We start from the raw sequence: 16250 nt of genomic DNA, 5'->3' as shown, positions 1-16250 counted from the left end.
TCTTCCCAGTATGAAAAAAATAGCCTATGAAAAATATTGGTGAGCTTCCTAGAGGGATCCATTTCTTATTTATTGATGGCTTACAGGAAGAAATAATTTGGATCAAATGACCTTCTTTTGTCTTTCTAGATTTGAACTAAAACTAGAGTTAAATTCAAGGTATTACACACACACACACACATTTTCTCTTTCTCTTCATACCTGTCCTTGGTCACTCCCTATGTAGCCTTAGCCAAGAATAGACTCTTGAATATTTGAAAGGACCAGAGGATGGCAGAGCTGAGCCATTTATTTTGGCTGCTCTTGAAACAAAGGAGATACTTTGTAAATTAATAGGTGACAAGTTATTGTTATTATTATCTGTCTGCTTAATTGATATCTCCTAAATTTGGCTCCTGGGAATAACTGCAGTTTTGGAGGTGGGTGAATTCACCAGCTCCTCTGTGCCAGTATCCGCTTCTCCCTCCATGCATAAATACTGGTCTATACACGTAAAGGGTTTGAAAACCAGTAAACTACTCATTACGCTTAACTCAGTTTTCCCCTTCCCATAGCACTTGGCATGTGTGCCTCAAGGCATTATACCTCTGTGCTCAGATTGAAGAGGAAATTAAGAAAGTGTTGTCCTGTTTGTTGGAGATACCTAAAAAAAATTTGGTCTAAATACTCTGGTTTGAGTTTCTATAAGGATGAAATCCATGTAATTTATTGCTAAATCCTTATACATTATACATTAATGATGATCTCTTCTCCTTGAGCACGCTCCATTTCTGGTTCGTGATAGTATTTTTCACTGTATAATGATCGATGTCCCTTCCCTACCACAGTTCACCTTTGATAAAGTGGAGCGAAAGGAAAAGTGAATCTGCAAGTTTTCCAAAGCAGAAAAGCAAGAAGAGCTGTGTGGGTCCCTGTAGGCGTGCGGATATATGTACACGTCCACTGGAGGGTTCAGAAATCAAAGTGACTTTCAACTTTTCTCTGTGTAAACTTCCTATAAGCTGGTTCAAGAACAGTGAGCTGGGAGGGAGTTCACAGAGCCCCTGTGCCACTCTCCCATTGTGTATGTAGAGACACTGAAGCTTAGTCCTTTACCGCAGGCCACCCTGTGTATTAGTGCAGGACTAAAATTCAGATTCTCATTTTCATGGCTACAATGCATCCTCTCACATTATTTTCCATGAGGGATACCAAGTTTGGAATAGGCTGAGAGAAGATTTCAGTGACATTCTCCCTCTGTGTCTCAAGGAGATGATTCTATTGTCTGTTGGATACTGTCAACCACACCTGGCAGCTCCCAGTGGGCCCACAAGTTGAATATGGTGGCAGAAGTTCAAGGACCCAGCAGAGTTTGGGCACATGGCCCAGTGATTTCTCTGTCTCGGAGAGATTCCAGATGCCTCACACAAGGAACCCAGTTTGAAGTCTGCAGATTTTGCTGTTGGAGTGCAGGCAGAATCTCCTAGAACAATCGGTACCGTCTTTAGTCCCTGATAGAGGCCTCGCGACTTTGTTGCCTGACTCACGCAGACTTCAGACATTCTGAATTTAGTCCAGTAATGAGTGAAGCAGAGAGAAGGGCTTCTTTAATTTTTTTAATTAAAAAATAATTTTCCCCCTAAGTAAAGTGAATAAAGTGCTAGTGAAAGGGGCTAATAGCCTCTCCAAAGACTCATGCACCACTTTAGAATTGAGGGTTTTTCCTCCCTTAAATAAAGTGAATACAGTGCTAATGAAAGGTGCTGATAGCGGTTCAAAGATTGATAGTCTAGTCTTGAATGGGTAGTAGTTGCTCAAGTCCCTCTAACTTTTCCTCCTTTAGAGACATGTTTGTGGTGGGTAAAGCATGGGATTAGACGAGAGACTCCTACCCACTTGGCTCCCATCCCTCAATGCTTCTTAGAGTAAAGGATTCCAGGTTCCAACCCCCATCGTCCAAGTTTAGACTACAGTTCGGCTTTCTGGTCTACAGAGGCCAAGAGAAGGGAAGGAAATGACTCATTGACCTTGGAACCTGGCTGTAAACAGCTTCATCATTCAAGCCTAGAAGGCAAATCCTTTTTTGGCTGCATAGTGCATTTTCTTTAAGTCCCTCTGGTTCCTTGTCATGGCCTGCTTTTTTGGGCCTCTATGAGCATGAGCTATTGTGCCCCAGGGGATGGGAGAAACTTCCCTAGGGGCAGGTGCTTCAGGGAGGAGTTAGGCTCCCAGCGTCTCCCCTCTGTACTGCCCTGAGTTGGGGATACTCCAAAGATACAAGTGCAACCCCAAGCCGCAGTACAAACTGGTTGTCACCTGTGTCTCACCATCTACCTACTTCTTTGATCCAAAGCCTAGACGCTAAAGTGCAAAGAAAGAAATTGACCCCCGGTATTCTGGTCATGGGCCTGAGCAGGAAGAATGCCACAAACGATGGTGCCATCATTTCAGGCGTAGTAGGGTTGGCAGAGTGGGCAGAGGCTTCGGGAGACAGCCGCCGTCTAATTCCGCCACCATGGCCCACCTTGCAGACCTCCCACCTGTAAACACCCGGGTCCTCCAGCAGGATCCCCCACCCCTCACAATTCATTTCCTAGTCTCTTTCCTTTGTCCTGGAGTGCCCTAGCTATCCTACGATAGTCCTGGCACTTCAGAGCTAGAAGGAAAGAGAAATATTTGTCTAACTTTCCTACATGTTAAAGCTAAACAAAGCACCAAAAAGAAAACAAAAAAAGACTTACAAAAATATAATGGGGTCATCCCCCAAGCTTCCCACATTATCTGTGGTATATGAAATGTCAAAATATAATGAACAGACTTTCTAAACATTACTGTCTCTCTCCACCCGTATTTATCTAAGCTGCAGCAGCCTCAGCACTGCCCCTTCACCTCTTAAAACTTCGTGCTGTAGAACTACTATATAATAAATCTATTTCATCCCACGGACCCCACCTTCACAAACACACACCCGCTTGCAATTCTAAAGAGACTCTCCAGAAAAATAGACATTTGGAAAAAGTACATCTGTTATACTCAGTCTATCTGCATATTATTTCTTGAGATTATTACTTTTTTTTAACTATAAAAAAGATTGCATATTGGCAATATAATGAGAAACCCATGGCGGCCATTTCTGGGTGGTGGTGGAGGATAAGTGGGGTGGATGTTGGAACACAGAAGCGAGAGGGCTCAGAGAGGGGCAGCTGTGGTCCTTAGCCTTGAGACGTGAGGATTGAGGTGGGATTATCTTGATTCTCAATCCTCGGGCCTCGGAAATGTCCCATCTCTTCAGTCACTCCCTTGTCTTCTGTCCACCTTTCCCCAGTTCCACTCCCCATGCTCAGGCCGCACAACCCTCTTGAAGCAGAGGCAGAATGGCTTTTTGGCATGTGTCCACCTGGGCCAGTTTGAAGATAGGCATGACATTTGACGGGAGGTGATGTGGGACACACACCAGAGCAAGCTTATTTGTGACTGTTTCCACTCTGGGAAAAATTGTCCATCACTTCTGTGACTTTAAAAATTTAAGCAGTTACTAGGCTGATAGGTTAAGAAACACATCTTTTGTTCTTGTGGTTTTGCATTAATAGTAAGCATGAATATATATCATATATTACATTGCTTTCCTTCTGCTCTGGGGCAGACCGTACTCTCCTTCCAAACAGGAAAACTGCACAGCCCATGGACTCAGACTTCTGAAAGCTGTTATTCCCCTAATCCCACCCCCACCCTCAACCCTCCCCTTCCTCCCGGGCCGTCAGTTTCTATATTAGAAAAGCCCCTCCCTCCCCCTCCCACCAGCCCACCCGAGGTTAAATAGATAGTGCCACATCCTAAGATTCATGCATCACTGCACTTCGCTATTGCACATGTTGCAGAGAAAGAGAGAGTTGTGTATGCGTCCCCTCCCTCTCTTCCCCCTTCTTCCTTGGGCTCTCAGACTCCTGTGCTGTTCTCACTCTGCCCTCTCCCAGCCTCCCCCGATCCCAGACCCGTCACTGGTTGTGGACATCCTCCCTGCGGACAATTTTGTAGATGATCCAGTAGAACATGTTGAAGATGAGGAAGGCCATGGGGAAGCCGATGCGGGATAGTTTGTCGATCTTCTTGGCCCTCTGGATGAAGAGTTTTCGCATCTCCTCTGGGGACTTTGATGGTACAGGAGCGGGGTTGGTGGTGTTGTTGTTGTTGGCACCCTTGACTGAGATGCCATCCTTGGCCTGCAGACAGGCCGGGCCCATCGCATAGGCAGAGAAGTTGAAGCGGCCTTCTCCGGCCTCATCCTCCTGGAATAGATTCAACATGGGGCTCTACTTAAAATAAGACAGGGACTGGGCACCCTCCCTGCAAGGCACTCCCCTGGGGGCCAGGCCATGCCCATCTCGTTCTCCCTGCCTCCCAGACTGCACCATGCCAGGGTTCCGAAGGCTTTTTGGCTGGCTGGGGAGTTATGCCTTATAGAGGGGCGCCACTCGCCTGCTAAAACAGATGCAAACCAGGGGATAGCATGTGGCATAGAGTCTGGAGACCTGTGTTCAAATCTCGGCTCTGTCACTTGCTGGCTGTGAGACCTTAGGCAAGTCACTTCCTTCTGTCAGTTTCGGGTTTTTTTAATTTCATTTTTTCCTATAGGTCGGGGTAAGATTCACCCCACTGCCTCAGAAGTTTCTTTTGACCACCAGAGATTGGAGATGAGCAGATACTCTGAATGCTGTTTAGTTAGAAATCCAGGGGACAATTTGGAGAGATCCCCTGCTTTGCCTCTGTTGCTTCCTTGTCCTCTTCCCCCACCCCATTCCCCATTTAATGTCTTCTGTGCGTGGGTTGGGGGGAGGGGAAAACGGTCCAGGAGGGAGCAAGAGCTGTGGGCCTCACCTCCGTTTTGCAACCTAGGGAAGCTGCAGCTTCTTCCCACTTCCATGTTCCCATAGCCCTGGCAGCTGGGATCTCAGACAAACCTCTGGATTTTTATCAAGCTGTCATACAATGTCCTTCATCATTTGGCTCCAACTTACCTTTACAGATTTTTTCCCCTTCCCTCACCAGAAGCTTTGCACACCTGGCAGTTTTGTTGTACTTTCTCAGTCATCCCTTGTGCATTCCTATCTCCCTGCCGTATGCTCACTACCGAAATGCCTGCTCCCCTCATCCTTCTAATTTCTCCTTTTCCCGGCTCAAGGTGATCCTGCCCTGATCTGAATCATGGAGACACTATTGTCTGCTCTCATCCCGTCTGGCTTTGTTACTTTCCGTGGGGGCTCTGAGGTGGCGCCGAGTGGGCGGAGCTGCTGACTCAGTGTGTGGCTCTGGGGAAGTCTGATCATTGCCCTCTTAGAGAGTGAGAGCTTTTGGAGCAGGAGCCCCATCTTCTGCTCGTTCCTGTGCAGGGCAGGGCCAGAACAGAGAACAAGAAACACAATATAGGAGCCACTTTCCTCTCCAGCCTACTCTTGGCACTCTAGATTGGGCCACCATTTGGTCTTGTGACGACTTCCAGCCTAGTCTCTCTGCTGGCTGTAGTCCGTCCCCCACTCATCTCCCATCCCATCAGATCTTAGTGATCATCTTTTGTTTAGAACTTTTTAGTAGGCTGCCGCTGACTCCAAGATAATTAAAATCCTTACATGGTAAACAAGCCTTAGATGATCTGGACCCTGTCTGTCTCTCCCGTCTCATCTTGTGCCATTCTCTATCTGGCATTCTATGTTCCAGTCATCCTGAAATATTTCCACATATTCCTAAGTGCCACATTCCTTCTCTTCAACTTTGGGTCTCTGTGCCAGTTGTTCTCTCTGCCTGGGACACACTCCTAAATCCACCCCTGCTGCCAACTCCTTCTTTTCACTGAACTGATTCTCACTCAGGAGCCTTCCCTGAGCCCAACGGTAGGCTAGGCGGCCCTGCTGTGCGCACCATAGCTCCCTGCACGTCTCCCTGTTTTATTTAAGCTCTTATCACATCATATTCTTGTTTAATGTCTGTCTCTCCTGTTAGGCTGTAAGTTCCATGAAGGCAGAGGCAAAGTCTGCCGTGTTCATTGCACCCTCAACGCTGAACACACAAACATAGGTCCTGGACCTGAGCTCAAAACTCAGTAAGCATTTGTTGAATAAATATTTACTTGTGTATCTTCATCAGTCCCAGCTTCCCTTTTTTTTGGTTTATTTTGACGGGGTTATATTCCTATCACCAGGAGGATTTGAGACATATGATAAATGCTCAAGAAATCTTTGGGAGATGATTGAATCTGGTCCAACACCTTCATTGCAGAAGTGCGGGAAAGAGGATGTGCTACAGAGCCTGGCAAATAAATGCTCAATAAATATTTGTCTAAGAGTACGGCACCAGTGGAGCGTTTGTGCCAGGGCCAAGGAGAGGAGTTGGGAGAAACTGGCCAGATTCCTGGATCCCGTGCCTGGAAGGGGGCTGGTTCTGACTCTGTTGCTTATCAATATAAATCTACCCTTGCCACAGGGTGGGGTGCTTGAAAATGTTTTTCATTTGGCTCTGGTTATGCAGAGGGAAGCATCAAATTAACTTTCTACATAACTTTGGGTGAATTACTCTCTGCCTTCCTCATCTGTTAAATATGGGAGCGGGAGGGGTGAAAGTGTGTCCTAGAAGCCTCATCTGTTTAGATGATTACCTATTTCATGTTGTAGCCAGCAAGAAGGAAATTCCCTAGAAATGACCCGACAAAGGCTTGCTATTCCTATCCTGCCCAGCAGGTGGCAGGAAACAAACGCCGGACTACATCTGGAGCTGCTTCGGGATGGAAATCTGGTAGTGTTCTCTAGAACCCAGGGAGGTTGGTAGTGTGCCTACTGAGTTGGGCTCACAGAGATTTCCTAATAATCTGACTAATGAGGCCGGCCAGGGAATTCGAGGACAGATGGTTTCTGCCCAACAAATGAGGTAACATGGGAGGATGGTGGGAGTTGGGGAGCCTGGCCAAGCTCACAGGTTTGGAGAAACTCAGCCACGTAGCTGGTTCCTCTTCACTCACCATCTGGGGCTTAAAATTCCCTCTCCAAACGTCCTGCTAAAGGCAGATTCCTGCAGCCCAAGCTTGTACGACGCTGTGTACAAGTCACAACCAGAGGGGCTTACTCCAGATCTATGGTGAGCCCAATTCTGTGTCCTTGTAGCTTCTGACGTTTGGGCCAAGTCCAGAGCCATTAGGAACAACATCACACTAATTCAGATGTACACAAGGGGCCTGGCAGGAGAAATGTGAGTGATGAGGTGAGCTGGGGCTGAAAAAATTCTCCCGTTATAAGGGACTGTGTCGAATTGGAGAACGCATTCTTTACTTAAGGCAGCTCCAGTACACGAATACCACATGGGATGTGAATCCAGTGGGACCAGATGCTGTGATATTTTGAGTGAAGCTGGAAATGTGATTTTTAAATGCTGGCACCTTATTCCAGATTTTTAAGACACTGCTCACAAAATTAAAGATATTTGCATGTCAACTTTGACCTTCTGGCTACTAGTTTTTCACCTCTGCCTTGGGCTAAATCTTAGTTCTTATTTAAGATCTAATAAATGCAGGACTATTTTTAACTGCTGCAGGGTGGAAACATTGGTGAACAGATAAGCAACTGATGGTGTATGGTCAATGTTTTGAGAAAAGCCGTATGTCCTCAAGCACCTCCCCTGCCTTTGCCATCAGTGCCTCTGTGATCTTGGTGGCCTGCTCCTCCTCCCCGCCATCATTTGCACCGGAGGAGTGGACAGGATGCTCTCTAGAGCTCTTCTGGCCCTAACACGCTGTGAGAGAGTGAGGAGGGAACTGAGCAAGAGAATCTGATCAAATCTGGGTAGAGGCTTTAGTCACACTTTACCTGACCAGAGAGAAAGCTTTTGTTTTCCTCTAGTATGTAAAATGGGTAGGGATTTGGTGAGGGTGGAGGCAGCCTATAGGCCCACAGACTACACATCTGGAGGGGGCTCCAGTCACATTTTCGTCTATGCAAATAGCGCCCCCTGGAGTTGAGCGGTGCACAATTTGGCGACCCGGTGCTAGTCAAATATTTTGGACATAATGTTCCCAAATAAGTATCTCTTTGACAAATGTATTAACCTCCTTCTAGCAGAGGGAAATGCAAAAGCTGCTAACTCATGGGAAAAAAAGGAAAAGTAAAAAATAAATCCCAGAGAGAGTCGTGTTTGGTAAGTTCCTTGCTTAGCTTACTTTAAAAGCCAGAGGCTAGGTATGCAATGGACAGTAATGGAAGGACTAAAACGACGGGTCTTTTAAGAAGTCCTGTCTGGTTTGCTGCATCCAAGACACTTTCCTCTTCCAGTGCAGATGTAGAAGGATGATTACATCTTAACTCCCATGGACATCTTCTGTCTTGGAATGTCTGCCTTCTGCCTACAGTAAACTGCTGGAAGTTAATTGAAGCAGACCGCTTATGTTTAAGAAAGATACTGGTGGAAATCTTTGCCTATGTAATCATTTTGTGTGGCAGGAACAAAACTTAAAGCTACTTTGCCATCTGATTTAATCCTCACTAGAGTCCCCCATTATGCCCTTTTAGTCCATGTTACAGATGGAGAAACTGGGCCCAGAAAGAGTCTAGCTTGAAGTCACGTACCAAACAGTGCTAAAGAGGCAGAGTCCTTTCACAAAGCACGTCGTAGCTGGGCAGAAAGCTAATCTAAACAGGTCAATCTAAAGCTCGATGGGGCTCGGTGTGTGGCAGGTGTGTGGTGTGGCTCGACAGGTGTTAGTATATGAGTTCTTAGTTGCCCTCATCTGTCACTGGAAAAACTCCTGGGTAAGCTCCCTACCTGGAAGGCCTCCTCCTTGTTCATTAGCTTGTTTATCATTTTGTCCATTGTTCGACAAATGCCTATTGCATGTTCACTATATGTCAGGTGTTGTATTAGGCACCAGGCATAGAGCACTGAGTAAAAATAGAGTCTCTGCCCTTCTGGAGCTTATAATTCAGTGGAACAGATGAGCATAAAACAATCACATCACTGAATGTGTAATTATAAATCAAGATAAATGTTTAGAAGGAGAGAAATAGCATTCAATTAGAACATGGCCTTTGCCAACATGCATAGCATCTTAGTGCAAATTAGACAAATGGCACCCCCTTCTCCAAGCATATGAATTGGAATCCCTTCCTCTGGCTGATGTAGTCTACACCAAGGCAGACTTAGAGAACAGTGCCTCCTTGGCTAGGGGCCCTTATAGGATACAACCTGCATGGCCATACCCGACAGCCTTGCATAAGAGTTTCAATACAGGACCTATACCTTGGCTAGGGTATCAGGAAAGGATGCCTCGGGGAATGCTTGGTTAATACTAAGCAAAGTGCACTGGAAGAGCAATCCAGGAGGAGCCAACAAGATATCTAAATCTTGTGTGTGTATTTGAGGAACTAGGAGAAAAGCTAGAGTGGTTGGTGCTCAGAGATCAAAGGAGAAGTGGTGTGAAGATGAGGCTGGAGAGAAAAGCATGTTCTTCGATCTCCAGGAGAAAGGTCTCCTGGGAAAGTCGTTATGGACCAGGGTGGGAGCCAGTTTACTCTCACAGGCTACTTACTCCTCAGTGGCATTTGCTGGTTGGAGTTAAGAAGCTTGGTGTCTTGGGGACGATCTTGCTGGATGCTCCTTTCTTGGAGGTAGGAAACAAAGGCCTGGAACCTGGACATTCTATTCAAAGATCTCACCTTTTGTGGTGCAGTTCTCTTCAGGGGCCAAGCTCACTGAAATAATGCAGGCTTGCAGAAAACACCAATAAAAATCTCTCAGTCTGCCATGCTTTGGGTTTATAGCTGGTTATTATCTTGGCCGCATCAGCGTTTGCTCCATCAGTTCTGTCTTCAGGTGTCACCTGATAATTTCTGTAGTGTTATTAAGGTCGGAAGACTGACTGCCCATAGACCTAATCAGGGCATTATTTACAGGAGAGGAAGTTAGGCCTTCTAGGACTTTAATCTCTATTATTTAATCTCTGAAAAGGATGGTCTAGTGAAACAAGTATCACAAGACAAGGCTGCCTGGAACTCTTCCACTTACCACCAGCTGCCCCTCCTTAGGCAGTGACCCAAAGGCCTACCTTGTGATGTCTTCGCTTCCTCCGGAATCGGAGCAGATCTTTGTGCTGCCGAGACACAAAGTTGACAGCGGCATACTCCAGCAGGGCTGAGAACACGAAGAGCAGGCACACGGCCATCCAAATGTCAATGGCTTTCACATAGGACACCTGGAGTGGGGATGCGGGAAGAACACAGGGAGGTGAGGGCAGAGGACAATGAAGTATTGAGTATGGTGGGATGTTGTCTGCTCCTCAGTAACTCCCCCTGTCACCCATTGCTGCCCCCTCCTCAGCTGGGGTATTAGGGTGGAGGGTGCAGAGGAAAACAGAAGAGAAATGTGTCAAGGAGACTGGACAGAATATTGGGGAAAATAGAATATGGTACCTAAAAGAGTACTAATGAGAGAAGGATGATGTTTCTAGCATTATCATACAGTGGAACAGAGTGTGTGTTTAGACTAAGGCAATAGGAACAGAATGTTGTACCTAATGTTAGAAGTAAATGGAAGATGTTAGTGAAAATGGCAGAGTAAGATCTTCAAAAGCTTTCCTTCATAAAAGCAATGAGAACACCAGCAAAAATGGTCAAACTCAACTTTTTCAGAGCTCTGTTAATTAACCAAAGGCTAATAGCGATAAATGTGAGCATTTATTTAAGAAAAGCAGCTGAATCTCAGTGAGAACAGCAAGCTTCATGGCATTTAAAAAAAACCAGCTTTATTGAGATATAATTCATCTACTACACAATTCACACATTTAAAGTGTACAATTCAGTGTTTTTATACATTCATACATGTGGGCAACCAACATCCTGGGCAATTTTAGAGCATTTTCATCACCTCAAAAAGAAACTGTACCTTTTAGCCATCATTCCCCTATTTCCCTACACCAGTCCTAAGCAACCAGTAATCTATTTTCTGTCTCTATAGGTGTCCGTGCTCTAGGCATTTCATCTGATGGAATCATACAATATGTGGCCTTTTATGACTGACTTCTTTCATTTAGCATAATGTTTTCAAGATTAATCCATATTGTAGCATCGATCAATATTTCACTCTTTTTATGGCCAGATAATATCATACTGTATGGATATACCACATTTTATTGATCCCTTTGTCTGTTGATGGACATTTGGGTTGTTTATACCTTTTTGCTATTATGAATAATGTTGCTATGAACATTTGTGCACCAGTTTTTTTGTGGACGTGTGTTTTCATTTCTCTTGGGATTTTGTGGTGTTTTAACTTGCCCTGTTCCCATCTTCCCATCCCCAGCTCCACGCTAGCCTTGAAAACCAACAGCCTGCAAGCATAGTGAAAACCAGTATCCTGGCAATCACTGAATGGGGCAGAACAGATCGGGAGCTCCTTTAGTGCCTCATTCCCAGAGAGTTATTTGACCATCCTTGTGGTTCACTGAAAGACCCTACTCACAAGGCTGTCTTTATTTGACCTGACTTGGAGCTGGCCCAGTGTGAACAGTCTTTTCCCTGGGGGCATTTGTTGAACACCATGTAGCAATTGTTCAACATCATGTCAGCTTGAGGCAGTAGGTAACAGCTGAGGCAAACAATAGGTTGATCAAAAAGCTTAAAAGGAAAAGCTAGGGAATGAGATGCTCACAGGGGGTTTTAGAAAGCTCTGACATATTCCTGGGAATCTATGTGCATGCTTACGCCTCTGAATGCTCAGTGAAGACCTGAGAAGGCCCTTAGCTCTCAATTCTAGCCAACCTTGATGCACTGAGCAAGCAGGAAGTGAAGGCAAAGGCAAAGTTGTAAACTGCCTGGCCGAGTATTGAAGATGTGTTCTAATACACACACAGAGCCCCTAGGCAAAGGCTGAGAGATTTATAGGTTCCAGGCATTTAAGGAAATCTCTGTCCAATTTTCAGCTAACCACAAGCTAACTGAGCAAAGTCCTTGGTGGCTCCACACAGTGAAGGATACAGACATTTTAGCATTACTCAGAAAAGTTACTAAACAAATAAACAAGACAGCAACAACAACAAATCCTGAGGAGGGAGCAGAATCTGATTTCCAGAGATGCCACATTATATTATGTAAAATGTGCAATTTTCAACAAAAAATTATAAGATATGCAAAGAAACAAGTAAGTATGGCCCTGCAATGGACTGAGTGTTTTTGTCTCCCCCCAATTCATATGTTGAGATCCTAATCCCAGTGTGATAATATGTGGAGGTGGGGCCTTTGGAAAGTGATTAGATCATGAGAGTGGAGCCCTCATGAATGGGATTAGTGCCCTTATAAGAAGAGGGCAGAGAGCTAGCTGGCTCTCTTTCCACCATGTGAGCATACAGTACTAAGATAACAGTTTTGCAACTGGAAGAGGGTCCTCACCAGGATCTGACTCTGTTGGTACCCTGAACTTAGACTTCCAGCCTCCAGTACTGTGAAAAATAAATTTTGGTTATTTATGAGCCACCCAGTCTATGATACTTTGTTAAAGCTGCCTGAATTGACTAAGACAGGCTCATATATAGGACAAAAAAAGCTGTCAGAAGAAGTTTCCCCTGAGGACGCCCAGATCTTGGACTTAATAGATAAAGACTCTAAATCAATTATTTTAAATATACTCAAAGAACTAAAGGAAACCATATCCAAACAACTAAAGAAAAATATGGAACAAAGTCTTACCAAGTAGAGCATAAGACAGAAATTGTAAAAAAGAACCAACTAGAAATTCTGGAGTTGAAAAGTAAAATAACTGAACTAAAAATTTCACTAGAGAGGAGCAATAGCATATTTGAGCAGACAGAAGAAAGAATCAGTGAACTTGAGGTTATTCTGTCTGAGGAACAGAATAAAGAAAAATGAACAGAGCCTGAGAGACCTGTGGGGAACCATCAAGTGCACTAACATGTTTAATGGGTGTCCCTGAAGGAGAGGTGAGAAAGAAAGAGGAAGAAAATATTTGAATAAATAATGGCCAAAATTTCCCCAAATTTGATGAAAAACACTAATGTACACATCTAAGAAGCTCAATGAACTTCAAGCAAGATAAACTCAAGGGGATCCACACCTAGACACACCACAATCAAACTGTCAGAAGCCAAAGACAAAGAGAACCTTGAAAGTAGCAAGAGAGAAGCTCATTATATACAAGGGATCCTCCATAAGATGAACAGCTGATTTCTCATTAGAAACTATATAGGGTCTAGAAGGCAGTGGGATGAAATGACTGATGACCCAAATAAATGGGAAGACATCCTGTGTTCATGGACTGAAACATTTAACATTGTTAAGATGGCAATACTTCCCAAATTCATCTATAGACTCAATGCAGTTTTAATCAAAATTCCTTTTTTTCCTTGTTACAGAAATTGACTAAGTGATCTTAAAATTTGTATTGATGTTCATCAGGAAATGCAAGAAACTCAGAATAGCCAAAACAATCTTTAAAAAGAGCAAAGTTGGAAGACTCACACTTCCCAATTTCAAAACTTACTACAAAGCTATGGTAATCAACAGTGTGGTACTGGCAGAAGGATAAACATGGAATAGAATTGAGAGTCCAGAAATAAACACATACACCTATGGTCGATTGATTTTTGACAAGGAAGTAAATTCACTGGAGGGAAAGAATAGTTTTCTCAACAAATGGTGCTGGGACAACTGGATATCCACAAACAGAAGAATTATATCCCTCCCTCCTACCACATAGAAAAATAAATCAAAATAGATCAAAAGCCTAACTTTAGAGCTAAAGTATGAAACTCTTAGAAAAAAACATAGGTAAAATCTTCATGACCTTGGATTAGGCATTAGTTTCTTAAATATGATATCAAATCACAAGCAACAAAAGAAAAAATAGATAAATTTGACTTCATCAAAATTAAAAACTTTTGTGTATAATGGACACTATCATTCAGGCAAAGAGACAACCCATAGAATGGAAGAAAATATTTGCAAACCGTATATCTGATAAGAATTTAAAATCTATAATACACAAAGAACTATTACTACTCAACAATAAAAAGAGAAACACCCTAATTAAAAAGTGGCAAAAGGGGGCCGGCCCGGGAGTTGCAGTTCGCATGTTCCGCTTCTCTGCGACCCGGTGTTCACCGGTTCAGATCTGGGTGTGGACATGGCACCGCTTGGCACGCCATGCTGTGGTAGGAGTCCCACATATAAAGCAGAGGAAGATGGGCACGGATGTGACCTCAGGGCCAGCTTCCTCAGCAAAAAGAGGAGGATTGGCAGTAGTTAGCTCAGGGCCAGTCTTTCTCAAAAAAAAAAAAAAAAAAAAAGAAGCGACAAAAGATTTGAATAGTCATTTCTCCAAAGAAGATATAGAATGGCCAACAAGCACAGGAAAAGAATGCTCAACATCATTAGTCATTAGGAAAATGCAAATCAAAACCACAGTGAGATAACACTTCCCATCCAAGAAGATATCTATAATCGAAAAGACATACAATAACAAGCGTTGGTGAGGATGTGGAAAAATTGGAACACTGGTGGGATTATAAAATGGTGGAGCCACTTTGGAAAATAGTTTGGCAGTTCTGCAAAAAGTTAAGCATATAGTACCATATGATCCAGCAATTTCACTCCTAGGTATATACCTTTGAGATTTGATAACATACGTCCACAAAGAAACTTGTACACAGATGTTTATAGCAGCATTATTTATAATAGCCAAAAAGTGGAAATAATCCAAATGCCCATCAGCTGATGAATAGATAAGCAAAATGTGATATACCCATGCACTGGAATATTATTCAGCCATAAAAAGGAATGAAAGGGGCCCAGTGGCACGGCAGTTAGGTTCGCATGCTCTGCTTTGGTAGCCCGGGGTTCACGGGTTTGGATCCTAGGTATCGACCTGTGCACTGCTTATCAAGCCATTCTGTGGCAGGCGTCCCACATATAAAGTAGAGGAAAATGGGCAAAGATATTGGCTCAGGGCCAGTCTTCCTCAGCAAAAAAGAAGAGGATTGGCAGTGGATGATAGTTCAGGGCTAATCTTCCCCCCCACCCTGCAAAAAAGGAATGAAGTACTGATACATTCCACAACATGGATGAACCTTGAAAACATTATGCTAAGTGAAAGAAGCTAGTCATAAAGTGCACACATCGTATGATTTCATTTATATGAGATGTACAGAATGGATGAATCCATAGAGGCAGAAAGCAGATTAGTGGTTGTCAGAGGCTCGTGAGAGTGGGGAATGAGGACTGACTATTAATGAGTATGGAGTTTCCTTTTGGGGTGATGAAAATGTTCTGGAATTGCATAGCGGTAAGGGTGTACAACGTTGTGAATATATTGAATGCCATTGAATTTTACGCTTTAAAAAAAGTGAATGGAGAAGAATGTGAGGTTGAATGTCAATAGCAAATGGAGCCGAATATCAAGTCTAGTGTTAACAATGAGTGGAGCAGAATGTTGTGTCTAGCGTAAATTATAAGTGAAACAGAATGTGGCATCAACTGTTAATAGTGGAGAAGGTTGTCTAACATGAGAAGAAGGAAGCAGAATATTCAGTCTGCTGTTACAATTGAACAGAGCAGAATGTGTTATCAGGTGTTAATAGTAAACAGAGAGTTTGGCTTCAAGCATTTATAGTGAATGTGGCAGCGTGCAAAGCCTAGTGTTAATAGTGCAAAGGGCAGATTGTTGAGTTTTATTGTAAGGATGAATAGAGGAGAGAGTGGTATCTCGTGTTGATGGCAAATGAGGTAGAATGTCACATCTCACATTAAGAGTTAATGGAACAATGTCATGAAAAACTAAAAACAGTGAGGAAACTATTCTAGATTAAAAGAGCAGCCACATGCAATAGGAATCTTTATTGGATCCTTGATTGGATCCCTCACCATGTTCATTGATGATTTTTTTTTGACAATTGGGAAAATTTAAATAAAATTTCTATATTAGATGATGTTATGGAATTATTTCTGATTCAACAATAATTATTCATATATAATAGATATTGATATAATTGCTATATAATTACTATTGAATTAATGTTAATTTTTTTAGATGTGATAATGTCATTGTGATCCTTATTCTTTATTTAGAGGTGAATTGTCATGCTGTCTGTAATCTTTAAATGGTTCAGCAAAAATTGCATCTATCTACCTTCCTGCTTTCTGACCTACCCATCTATATATATAGAAACAGAGAAAGTAAATGTGGCAAAAGGATAACAATTGGAATCCCCGTGAAAGGCATTAAGGTGTTCA

The 16250-nt window shown here is 43.4% G+C and overlaps 1 protein-coding gene across 1 annotated transcript in view; it reads right to left on the bottom strand.

Moving 5' to 3' along the window:
• Positions 1-3974: 3974 nt before the first annotated feature.
• GLRA1 (glycine receptor alpha 1) overlaps positions 3975-16250 on the bottom strand; it is a 73697-nt gene continuing 61421 nt past the window's right edge. The window contains exons 8-9 of the mRNA XM_046668238.1: positions 10058-10204; positions 3975-4265 (exon numbers count right to left, since the gene is read on the bottom strand). Coding sequence (XP_046524194.1) covers positions 3975-4265; positions 10058-10204 — 438 coding nt within the window. The remainder of the gene's footprint in view (positions 4266-10057; positions 10205-16250) is intronic.

The sequence above is a fragment of the Equus quagga genome, chromosome 7 (genome assembly GCF_021613505.1).
Source record: "Equus quagga isolate Etosha38 chromosome 7, UCLA_HA_Equagga_1.0, whole genome shotgun sequence".
Lineage (NCBI taxonomy): Eukaryota > Metazoa > Chordata > Mammalia > Perissodactyla > Equidae > Equus > Equus quagga.
This window is presented reverse-complemented; position numbering and strand designations above follow the sequence as displayed.